Source organism: Metopolophium dirhodum, chromosome 7 (assembly GCF_019925205.1).
Source record: "Metopolophium dirhodum isolate CAU chromosome 7, ASM1992520v1, whole genome shotgun sequence".
Lineage (NCBI taxonomy): Eukaryota > Metazoa > Arthropoda > Insecta > Hemiptera > Aphididae > Metopolophium > Metopolophium dirhodum.
This window is the reverse complement of record NC_083566.1, coordinates 25,942,959-25,955,796: the sequence shown is the minus strand read 5'-3', so window position 1 is coordinate 25,955,796 and position 12,838 is coordinate 25,942,959. Positions and strand designations below refer to the sequence as shown.

At 31.3% G+C, this 12,838-nt stretch overlaps 2 protein-coding genes across 3 annotated transcripts in view; both read right to left on the bottom strand.

The window, feature by feature from the left end:
* LOC132948352 (cyclic nucleotide-gated cation channel alpha-3) overlaps positions 1 to 12,838 on the bottom strand; it is a 124,501-nt gene that overhangs the window by 61,224 nt on the left and 50,439 nt on the right. For both annotated transcript variants that reach the window (XM_061018780.1, XM_061018781.1), the window contains exon 2: positions 79 to 894. In XM_061018780.1, the coding sequence (XP_060874763.1) occupies positions 79 to 280 (202 nt within the window). In that variant the 5' untranslated portion in view covers positions 281 to 894. The remainder of the gene's footprint in view (positions 1 to 78; positions 895 to 12,838) is intronic.
* LOC132949419 (uncharacterized) lies at positions 4,457 to 6,675 on the bottom strand. Its single transcript, XM_061020298.1, has 5 exons — positions 5,508 to 6,675; positions 5,383 to 5,440; positions 5,041 to 5,117; positions 4,879 to 4,976; positions 4,457 to 4,810 (listed from the first exon to the last, which is right to left on the bottom strand). The coding sequence occupies exons 1-5, from the start codon at positions 5,580 to 5,582 to the stop codon at positions 4,534 to 4,536; spliced, it is 585 nt and encodes a 194-aa protein (XP_060876281.1). The 5' UTR covers positions 5,583 to 6,675; the 3' UTR covers positions 4,457 to 4,533.

The window sequence follows — 12,838 nt, the reverse complement described above, 5'->3', positions numbered from 1 at the left end:
AATATATTATATTGTAATGACACTCGTCAAGTTTAGAAGAAGCGAGAAATGAAAACTACCGAAACCGAAATGCATTACCTGGTACTATCCTGGGCCCGTTGGCCGTGACCAGACCAGTGCCGTACGTCACTTGCGACGGAGTGGCGTTCGATGAGACGATGCTGATCTGCTCGAGGTCGGCCGACTGGCCGTGGTGAAGCAGGCGCGTGCTGCTAGTGGACGTGGCGGGTTGTGCGTCCGCGGACTCGCGTCGGCCCGCGATGCTCTGCACCAGCCGCATGGTGGTAACACCAAGCGGCGGCGGCGGCTGCGACGGTGAAGGTCAGCCGGGCTCGGCGCTGGTGCTGGTGGCGGCGGTGGTGGCGGCGAAGATGACGACCACCCCTTAGAAACAACAACAACAACAACAACAACGACGACGACGACGACCGCGGTAACGGTATCCCGGTGCGGATTCTGGGGCAGGACCGCGGTAGCTGCTGCAACAGTGGCGATGGCCGCTCCGACCGCTCGGAACGCATGATGACCGGCGCCCCGGCACGGCGGTATCACCACCGCTCACCATTGTTTGTACCACCGCCGCAGCTGGGCGCGATCATCTCGTCGTTGCACAGATCACGGGGCAACGTCGCGATCACGACCGTTGGGCGCGGACGGGCCGGCGTGAGCGCTTCGTCACCGCCGTCGTATATTGTCACCGACGCCGCCCGCGCCCGCTCGCCCGCTCCCGCTCCCGTCCCGTTTCCCGGTTCGCCCGCAGACTCTTCCGCTGCACCGGACACCGGGACGCTCAACTTCCGGTGGTCGCAGACGCCTTCTGCGCGGCGGACACGTCAACGCACGACAGCCACCCGAGACTCAGGTGCAGGTGGTACCGAGTGCTGTGGTCCTAACCTGCAAACCAATAGATACATAGTCAATAAACAGCGTATGTGTCGGGTGCACTCTGAACGTGAACCGAGTGGTAACGTCTTAACCGAGTGTAGTAATATTATTATGTGTAAGGCCGGTTCACGGCAACCCGTAGTCGTTTGTGACCGTGTCGTGTAGAAAAGTGGAGCTCTGTCCCACCTTTTACAGGAGATCATGGTTAGTGAATGATTATACCGCATGATTATAAATTATTATAATGACCAATCGGCAATCAGAACATGATAAAATAGCAACGTGGCACAACAGACGCCCTTGCTGTGAAACCGTAAACAAAAGTCACACGTCTTCACACGTCTTTACACCTATTCGATATTATTGTTAATAATAATTTGTTAATAAATATCATAATACATTGACTGAACGCACGAAACTGTGAACATTAAATGGATAGCATTGACGTCACCGGACAGGTATTTCGGTGGATACAAACTCGGCTAATAACGCGTTAATGGATAAAGTTGTAATGCTTTTATGAAAATACAATAACCGGATGAGTTATATTTATGATTACGGCCAACGGGCTAAAAACAATGCGAAATTTAAACAAATAACTATTAACAACTTTCGACGTGGTGACAATTTTTTTATAATGCAGCAAATGTTCGGTGGCGTTTTAATTAAATTAATCTCCATGCGATTATATGATAAACTTTTCTTTACTGTAGGTAACGTTTTTGCATACTATACGGTACTATAATAGTGATCTATTGTATCACACTACAGTATTATTAATAGGCAAATAAGTAGATTCCAACAACCAAAAATAGCGTATAGATTTTTACTTCGAATACGATTTACTTTCATTGCTATCTGTGATAATGGATACGTGACCCTTTTAATGACAACCCTTCGGTATGATGTCAGTTGGATAACACTGATCAATTTGTATTCTCACTGTGTCGTTTGGGAAATTAAACAATAGTGAAGACAATACCGTCTGTCGTAAGCGTTATCTTATTATAGATATATTTTAGAAATAAATAGCCGTTGAGTCGTTACATGGTTGGTTACAGAATAGATTACACAATTTTATACCAAAATAAAATAGAATACCAACATATTATTATTAGACCTATAGTGAAATACTTCATCGACTACTGATTTTTAATATTTCTCAAATATAATTGTAACAATATATTAGAAGCCTTGTATACATTTTTGAGATTTTAACCCTAAAAATAAAATTTTATTGACATTTGTAAAAAATTGGAAACTGAAAATATCCGTTGTTAACAGTTCAAAACAAATCAAAATTTTATTGTGAATAGAAAATACTGATATAAACAATTAGTGAACATTTCATATAAAGACGGTCGCTTGTTTTAGAGTTACACCAAAAACCAAAATAAATTTTGCGTAAAAATCCAAGTGTTTCTTTAATTTTTTTTTTTATTTTTCTCGGCGCTTTTGAAAATTACTGGGAATTTTGAATTTTGACCTCCCAATGCACCAACAATATTCACTTTCCCATCGAAATACATACTGTAGTATTTTGCTGTATTGCTTTGTATTAAAAAATATGTATTTAATTACTGCTAAGAGATTGAACTTTGTAAATTTATGATCAATTTAATAATAATTATTGTTTCAGAAATTAAATGAAATAATTTTTTATTATGTATTCGTTTAGGTTAATTGGAAAAATAATTGTAAGACTGTTATAAAATATTAAGGTAATTTTTCTAAATAATCTTTTTGTATTTAAAAATTAATCTAACTTATGGGCAAAATATTTTACACACCGAGTAGCTCTCTGCAATATGACATTGAATTTATTCCATTTGTTTTTTCTACAGAATATACCATGTAAACATAAATAATTTTGTAAAAAGTATAAAATGTTATTTATATTATCTACGCTTAACCTGTAATATTTAAATGTATACAATTTGTCGAGAATATTCCACTTTCACTCCAAAGCGCGTAAATATTCTTTTCTAACAAAATACATTTTGTAATACTAGAGACGCCACGAAAACCTTTTATGATAAATGGATTTGTGAACAATTTTCCGATCTGTATTTGCTTTGGTTTTAAATTAAATTATCCACTCAAAACGTTATGTCCAATTGGTTTGAATTCGAATGTCGTAACGTAAATGTATAACGATTTGTTTAAAACGCTCTTAGCTGAATTTAAGAACCTGTAGATCGGAATACTCCGATAATTTTTCTATTGTAAAATGGAATAACTATGAACTGGACCATTTCAGACTACGTCTCTTTAAGGAACACAAAATCCGATTACACCAAGTTAGATATCGAGGCATGGATCTACTAAAACTATTAGGTACTATAACTTCAACTGTTTGTAGGTATGGTGCAGTTCGAAAATCCATTTCCACGTTCCAAAAACGGTGATTTTTTGAAAATAATAAACTTTATTAGTTTATTACGAATAAAAAAGTAAAAATCCAATGAGTGCTATTTTATAGTTAATACACACTGGTTTAGAAACCTAATTATGCACCTCAATCGTATCTAGTCAAATGACGTAGATTTAATAATATATATATTTTTTATAATAGTACCATTTTGATATTGTGAAAAAAAAAAACAATTTATCATTGCCATCAAATGTACCACATATTTTACCCTAATCTACTCAATGACGATACCTATACATTAAAAATCTACTATACCGCTGAGCTACGATATTTTAGATTCTGAGCGGAGCAAGGAAGCTAGTGGTTTTACAATGGTGTTTATTTGTTTTTCATCCTGTATACAATTTCAACATATAGTATCTTATGTTTTAGCAAATTGGACCAAGATGGTACTTTAAAGAGGTCATTTTTCGAATTTCTCAATAGTTATTTAATGCTACGGGAAAAAAAACTATCGACAAATTACGAAAAACCGCTAAAAATGGGATTTTAATTTCTAACGTTTTTTTATCACCATAGCAACGAATAAAACATTATAATATTATAAAATTTATTCAAACAACAGGCTATAATAAATAATAATAATATAAAAATTCCAGACTGAAAATCTGTCTCCGCTCAGAATCGTTTTTCTTATACAATGATATTATATCATTGAACTTAAGTTTAATACAATCCATTGACCCACTTGTAACCTACTGTACAGAAGAGCGACATCCACTTACCTGCTTTTTTTATATTTCTGTTTTTAGCTTTTGTTTGGCTAGATAATTTAAAGCACGGTTAACGGTTAGTCACACTATATTCATCACTATAAACTATTAAATGTAAGATAAATATCAATATGAATTTTTTTTTAAAACGTCCTTAAAATAAAAAAGTAAAAATCTCTGCTTAAATTTTTTTTTTAATATGTTGATAGTAAATTTATCAAACAGAAACTAAAAAAATATTTATCGTCAGGATATACATGTACAGTGATATAGGTATATAATAAAACATTTATTTATTAACTTGATGAAATATATTTAAATATTAAAAATCATCTTAAAAAAAACTTTTATTCATTGTGTTTGTGAATTTATCTTGCACTGAATTTCTTTTCGGTAACTGAATAAAATCGCCCATGAGTATAGTAATACAACTGTGAAGTGGATATAATAATTAACTGTTTTAGTATTTAAACATAATATTAAAAGATAATTAAATATTAATTAAATTAAAATTAAATACATACTTGTATACAAAATTGTTAATATTGCGAATAAAATTAAATTGCGTTGATTTATTTGCGCCATGCGTGCCTCGTTTAATGTACTAATTGTATCATTATTAGCTTCTATTTGTTCGATTAACGGTTTATCTCTTGTTAACTCTAATCCTTTATAATTACTTGAGTTTTTTTTTTCATTTGCACTATGTTTTAATTCATACCCTAAATTGTTTATTAGCCATAACGCATTTGGACATCTAGCTCCGATACAAATGTTCCTTTCAATATTATATTATAATCAGTATGTTATCGTTTGAAACTTAAAGCAAACTTAAAGACTTTTTACTTATTTTGTTGAAGAAATGACCATATAACTAACACATTCCATAGTACAAAATAAACTGCCCAAAATACCGTGGCCATTGAAATTAAATATTGTAGTTCCTAAATAGATTTTTTCCATTATTAAATTAATGAAAAACATTTTTTTTTTTAAATTTTAGTTTACTTTGGAAGCCCCGTTGAAAGCAATGGACCATATTATGATCATAGTAAATGTAAACACAAACATAATCATCCATGCCACTATAAAGAGATAATAATAACAGGGTTCATTAAAATATTGTACTATTGAAAAGGGATATCTCATTTGCGGAGATAGTCTCAGGCAAAATACGCTTATCTGGGAGGCAATATCATAAAATGTATGGTAATTACAATAGTATTATTAGTATTGTTTATTAGAATATACAACTGCCTAGATAAATGTAGGTATAAACAGCTTAAAGAAATGTCAATAATTAATAGTTTGTTTTTTGTGTTTTAACGAAAATAAATAAATGTTTCATACTTGGTTCTGCTGTATCTAGAGACAATGCGTTAACTAGTAAAATACTTGCTGCCAAAGTCTAAAAAATGTTTTATCAATTCCATGATTGAAGTCGCTGTAAAATGTCTTAGAAAATACTTTCTTACGATAAACACTGAACTGAATGATATGATACCAACTTGAAGTGTTACAATTCCGAAGGTATTTTTGAGAAACCACATTATTTCAATCAAAATATTTAAATAACTTGTATAAGTTAGTATTGAGTTTCCACAATCGATTTCCAAAATTACAAATGAACCAAAGGATCTATATAGAATAGGTATTTTTATATAGTTCTTATATTTTATGAAAAGTCAATGAAAACTAAATTACAACGCTCATGTTATTGACAATTGCTATGGAAACATTGAGTTACAATTCAACTTCATCGGTAAAATTTGAATATAGATTTTGGAAATGCATATCATCTACATTACTACATACCTAATATAAATTAAATCTCAGTAACGATTCTGATACTATTTCCTTTTTTGATGAGACATATTCATCACTTAACACATAAAAAATAAAATAAGATACGATTATTTGCAATGAATAAAATATTTAATTTTTTTTTTTTTTTTGTAGATAATTGATAAGGCCAACAAAATAGAGATTTAATTGGCGTCTTAATAAAGTAATTTTGTTTATTTAAAACCATTAAAATGTCAAAATTACCTAATTTGACGTCATTCAGTATTAACAGTAGTCGCGTGTTTCATGGTAAAAGTTGACGTGACTTTGTCACAACGAGAATATATGGTTAGCAGTTACTCACTATCCTTCCAAAAATATCGTGAAAAACCGTTTGATGGTAATTTAGACGTCAGTGTACCGAAATTGCCTATATACCACGCCGGCCAATAGATATAATATATTATAAATATCGAGAATAACTTTCTATACTATTTGTAACTGTAACCATTTGGCTACCAGCCCATAGTTTTCTTAAATTAATAACTATATTACTTTATAAGCCAAAACCTCAAACCACAATGTTGCACATTTTAGACTCATGATATAATATCTTTTGTCTTTAAGTATTGATGTAATTTTATATATTGTAACGTTTACGAAAAGCAGTTCATTTTATTAACATACACATTACGTAGATAAACAGCTAATTAACTATTGAGTTATGTAAGTAAATTTGACACTCATCGATAATCAAAAATAATAGGTTAATTTTTGTCGATTAAGATTGTAATAATTTAAAGTTTTTAATAAATTATTATACTTCGTTTTAGATTGAAAAAGAGGACAGTTGCTTATGCAAACTATTGCAAAGCTTATGCTTTGTTTTTATATTATATTTTCAACCAATATTGTGAAAAATAAAACCCAAAAATAAACGTAAAAAATTGATTCATCTGGAATGGTTGAATTCGTCCATGAACCGGAGAGGAACTCATTCAAGTGTATTAGACAATGATAAAAGTTTATTAAAATGTCGTTTGATTATTATAAAATAAAATGTTCTACAATCAATAAAGTATTAAATAAACACTGCATATTTGTATAATTATTAATAAGTAGATAATCATAATACTTTTTTTTTATGTATTTCATAACAAAATCATTTACAATTATTTTTAACATACAATTTGAGTTTGGGATTAATTTTTTTCGATATTTTAAAAATTAATCAAGCAATCGTGTACAGTTAAATTGGAAATGATTTTGACGTTATGACATTTCAAACGTTTTAATCCGTTATACTTCGAGTCTCTACAGTTATTTTTCATATATATTAATATCATGATAATGTGTTTTAAGATGGAGTGTTATGTGTGCTCAGTAGTTGAAAGAATTCAAAAGGGATACTATGTGTTTTTTTTATTAGAATTACGATAGTTTAGATGATTATTGATATTAATTTATGATTCGGAACAAATTATTGAATTTATAAATTAGTTTTATAAGTTTAAAAAGTTTGATGTATTTGTAAGAAATATATAGTAGGTATTAATTTTTCCAAATTTATAACAATAAGTTATTAAGTACCTATATTTTTAGTTATTTATTATTACATTTACAACTATACTATATTTCACAAATTTGTTAAATGGCAATTTGATTGTTAAGTATTTTTAGCATATTGACGAATTTTCACGTTGTATCCGAAGTATTTGATACACTTTTAATAGTTTACTTTATTTTTTTAAATAACGTAAATTATCAATTTTTTCGTCGAATTTAGATATAGCATGAGTTATGGTAAATTATTTTATTTGATTTGTACATTTTGTGAAATTAAGGTAGGTACAGATAGGCGATAATTGGTTACTCAATATTAAGAAGAAAATTATAAATTTAAAGATATTGTTGAAACTTAAATATTAATAAATCAATATTTCTTAATGCTATTATAAAAATGTTATTGCAATAAGAACAGAACTCTAATAATAACATTCAATCCTATAAATATTCTTCCTATTTGGATATAATAAATAAAACTATTCACCTAACAAAAAACAGTCTAGACTTGTTTACTTAATTATTATAAGATAATAATTTGAAATTATCATATTATGTTTATGTATATTCTAGTAGACCCCACGCACTTCATTGATCATTTAAAATTTCTACACTATATGATTCAAACTTTGTTCAATTCATTATATAATATTCGGTGAAATGGTTAGGTTCAAAACTTAAATATTTTCATCGGCCTTCTTGAATCTCAAATAACTTGTGCAAGCACCACTTTAAAATGAGTATTTTTGAAAATGGTTTTTTAGTTTCAGGCTCTACGTTGATCATCCAATGAGTCAGTCAAGACACGTTCGATTATATTATATTATAGCCATCCCGCATGACGTTGCCCTTGAGACTAGCTTGTGATTATGCTAGTAGTATTATATTTTCAGTTAGTAAATCCACCGTAAGTGTTTAGCTATAAAGTTTCAAAGTTAAACCAAATTAATTATAACCACGGCTGTAGATATGAATATATAGATAATCATATCTATAGCCGTGATTATAACAAGACATCGACATGATGCGCACAGCGACCCGTCACCAACATAGAGCCACGAGACGGCAGCTAGTGATTGTTTCATTCTATGCAAAATTTGGTTTTTGCCCATTTCAGCCCCTTAAAATCAAAATTATTCAAAAACCTTTCTGATTGCACGCCTGCATTGTCATACCTACAGTAGATCATTTCTATAATAATCTAAATTCATCTTATTTTTTTAATATAATTTCGTCGAATTAATAACTTATTGATATAGATTTTATATAGGTATTTCTAAAAATAATAATACAAATAAATTAATATTATACGTTCAGGTTATGAGTACTATCCATCGTTATTCGCTTCCGTTTGAGCATTTTCGAAAACTGTGTTATTGCTGGAAATGTATTATTTTATTGAACGCATATTATAATATAATATGTACTTGGTAGGATATGGCATTATCAAAGGAATTTGAGCGTTAATTAACGCCATAAATGGTTAATATATTATATATTGTATCGGTATTATATTCTGATACGTGAAAAATGTTGTGATTGAAGTTAAATTAATATGAGGTTTTGCCGCATCGAGGAAATCACCGAAAGGGAGGGGGGTCTTCGAACGCATTCCCAGTCGTAAATTCAATGATACTATGCGTTAGTCGTTGTAACAGAAAATATAATATTATACAGATCTGTTCCATCTCTGTCCGGGGGGTATGGTAATAATAATAATAATAATCATATATTATACGCTACAGTCGTGTTCACCAATGCACGATGACAGATGACTGTCGACCACCATCGCCGATTGTCGAAATTACGCAAGCAATAACGCATTTGTCGGTCCGTATTGATTTCTCTTATTATGTTCGTAAATCACGTCAACGGGACGAAACGTTCTGTGGTGTAGGTGAACGTTAGCGGCTGCGATGGTGGCGGTGGCGGTGGCGACGGTGACGACGACAAAATGGTTGACGGGGATCCTTTTAAAGCCACCAGAACCTACTTGAAAATTAATCAAAAGCTCGAATGGCTTCGAGTAAATGATGTAGACAAAACGGCTAATGACCAAACCGTTTTCTGGATAAAGTTAAACGTTCGGTACGTAGGTCATTTTTCATTCAAGATTCTTTTAGCCTACTACCGCAAAAACAACTATATTCTACCACAGCAGTTATATATATTTAAAAAAAAAAACGCCTAGTTTTATACCCAACCGAAGTTTCCCCTTTCAACGACTATCAACGTTTTCATCCAAAATATTAAAACCATTTTTTGCTTGGCATTAATAGTGCATCGCGTATAACCCTGCAGATTTGTTTAAATAATAGGTGTATTGTATAACAGGTACAATTTTTATATTTTACATTATCCAGATGAAATTACGAAAAGGAAATGATTCCCATTACCTTCCAATAATATGTTTTGTTTTCAACATTTAATTAAATAATTAAAAATAATTCTTAGGTTGGAAAGTAACTAGCAATTTAAAATTTGCTTTTTTGTTACGGAATAATAATTATCTAATTATAAAATTGTATTATTCCTGTTTTTGAAAAATTACCCATGTTTATAATGGGGATTCAATTATCTTTCAACTTTCTCGGATTAAATTAATGTAAATATACCTAATTAATTCGGATAAATTATCATAAATTACTTGCTATCATGGGCCCAGCTCACATTTAATCTTTTCAATTTTAGACAATCTTTTAATTCTTACTTAATATTTTAATCATTAAACAATAATAAATAATTATTATAAAACCAAAATAAGTTGTATTTTTAATAATTTATAGACTACAGTGATGTTATATTATTAAAATATATACCGACCTTATATTATATAATTTATACATATAAAATAGAATGTTTATGTGTGTGTGTGTGTGTGTGTGTGTGTGTGTACAGAGTTAGGTTACGATTTTGTATTAATTGATTGTATTAATCCACCGTAGTTTGAATTAAGTAAAAATGACAAACTTGGTATATCTTCGATACTTTAGAGTTAAATTATACACTTACGTATAAACCACACGAGGTCCGCGATCTACCGCAGGTAGATTGCCTATCTTATATAATATACTGCTGCGAATCTCACGGAAAACGCCGATCAAAATGGCTATATTATATTAAAAAATAATATAATTTACATTTAAAAAGACATTGCTTCCACAGAGTGTTACACCCAAAAGGAGTTGAACAATCAGAATGTTTATTCCGGGCAACGCCGGATAATTCAGCTAGTATTTTATAATTTATATCTACATACGTACCTATATACACGATATACACAATATGTACAATGTACGTACGTCGTGCATACCTATACCAATAACAACAAATTACTAAAAGCAAATTAAATGAAGTATGAATATTTATTTGATCTTACGCATTGGAAGTTATAGGAATGAGCATTGGTAGGAGGGGCGAGGAACACGTGTATATGTGCAGCGAGGATTTGTCACTAAAAACCTGGGTGGACACTGACACCAGTGAGCTGGGAATACTCAAATCAAATTACGTATATGCAAAATGTCCTAGGTTGTGTCAATATACAATAAACTAACAAAGTATGATAATCACAATATTTTTATATCGACGTACCTGCCTACTGTGGACATTGTTTTGGTTTTAGTCTGATATTCGCATCATATCTGATATGAGTCTTTTTGTGTGTAAGATATCCTACCTTGCATATATACAATATCATATTTCCTGTCTTCATATGACCAACAGCGACGTGACGCAGATCAAACTATCTCATTTGGGTTTTGTGACACGGACACATATTATTATACTGTACTTCTAAACGTTCACCTAGGCTGCACACTTGTAGGAATAGTAATCCAAACGTCGGACTGTATAATATAATAATATACAAATGTAATATTTATGTATATTACAGCTTTAGGAGTTAGTTGAATCTAGGTCATTTATCAACGTTGAAATGCTGGTCTGTAGGAATGACTTACACGCAACGAAATGATAAATAGTACAGTCTAAGATTGTCGGTAAATAATCATAGCTTGGCGCATCAGTGGATATAATATATTTAACGTATCATTATATCGTAACAATGTATACAATTTATAATAAAATGTTTACGTACTATGCAACGGTGTAAAATCTAAAATTGCGTCACACTGCGTACGTACGGACTGAAAAATAATTTATTTCCGCAGGCGTAAAAAAACGACGAACGATGACACGTGCGAAATGGATTAAACTAAAGGTCCGACGTCCGAATAATGTTTCGTGCGCAGTCTGCAGGGAATGTCGTTTTAATAATATATTATAATATTATTATGTATAGATCAATATTCTCGGGACTAGAAAACGCCATGCGTGAGAGATGATGTCATTAATACCACCTATAATGCCTGGATATAATATTACTACGTCTAATATTATATACACAGTTTGTAAAATACGTCGCCGAAGCGTAATAATATAATAATATTCGTAAACGGCGTCTGTGCGATTTCGCTAAAACCGTTCATACGCGAAGCGTATTCAAATAATATAACATTGGAGCAGTTATACGATATTATTATAAAACTGAGATTCTGGTGTTTTTTTTTTTTATATTTTTTATCATGACTATGGAAGAATGCGTATAAAGGTTAACGCGTTACGACCCTTATATATAGGTCGACGAGTAGACAAAAAGCCGGGCAAGTTATATTTTTTTATATTTTTTTTTTTTAGGAGCATACAATTGTGAATTTGTACGAAACAGCAAAGTAACCGTATTATCCATACAAGAATCACAGGAATGACAATAATATGTTATTATCATTGTTTTTATTGACTGGTTTGTATTACTATTACCTGTGTATAGGTACCTTCCAATTTAGAACGATCCACTTAAAGCTTATATTATATACCAATTACATTTTTGGTTATAAATTTCCGAAATCCAAATCGATCTATATATTATTGTATCATACTGTTGGGTGAGGTATCTAATGACGAAATAAAAATATTAATTACAAATTACAGAACGTAGGTAACTAAATATATTCTGGTTATATTTAGTATGAAATAACCTTCTGATAACATATTTGATATTAAATAATGTATACTAATAATTTTATAAAGGATTTCGGAGGGAGTGTTAATTCAATTTCGACTAATCCACTAATATTGACGGGTATTACTTGGATCATAACATAAATCTACGAAAAAAATAAAAATAAATGTCAGCTATTCATAAAGTCTACGGCAACGACTGTGCCATCAATTACGTCGATAATAAGATACTTTCAAAACTGAAATGACGCTAGTTCAGCGTGCGTATTGGTCATTTAACATTTTAACCCTTAATTTAATTTTTTTCATCAAAACCACCCTTTTCTTACAATTAGGTTATCTCGTATTCATCGTTCTATTTTTAAATTAATTTATTATAATTGAAATAATTAGTTTAAAGACAGTACAAATTACGAAATAGTATTATTAATTATGT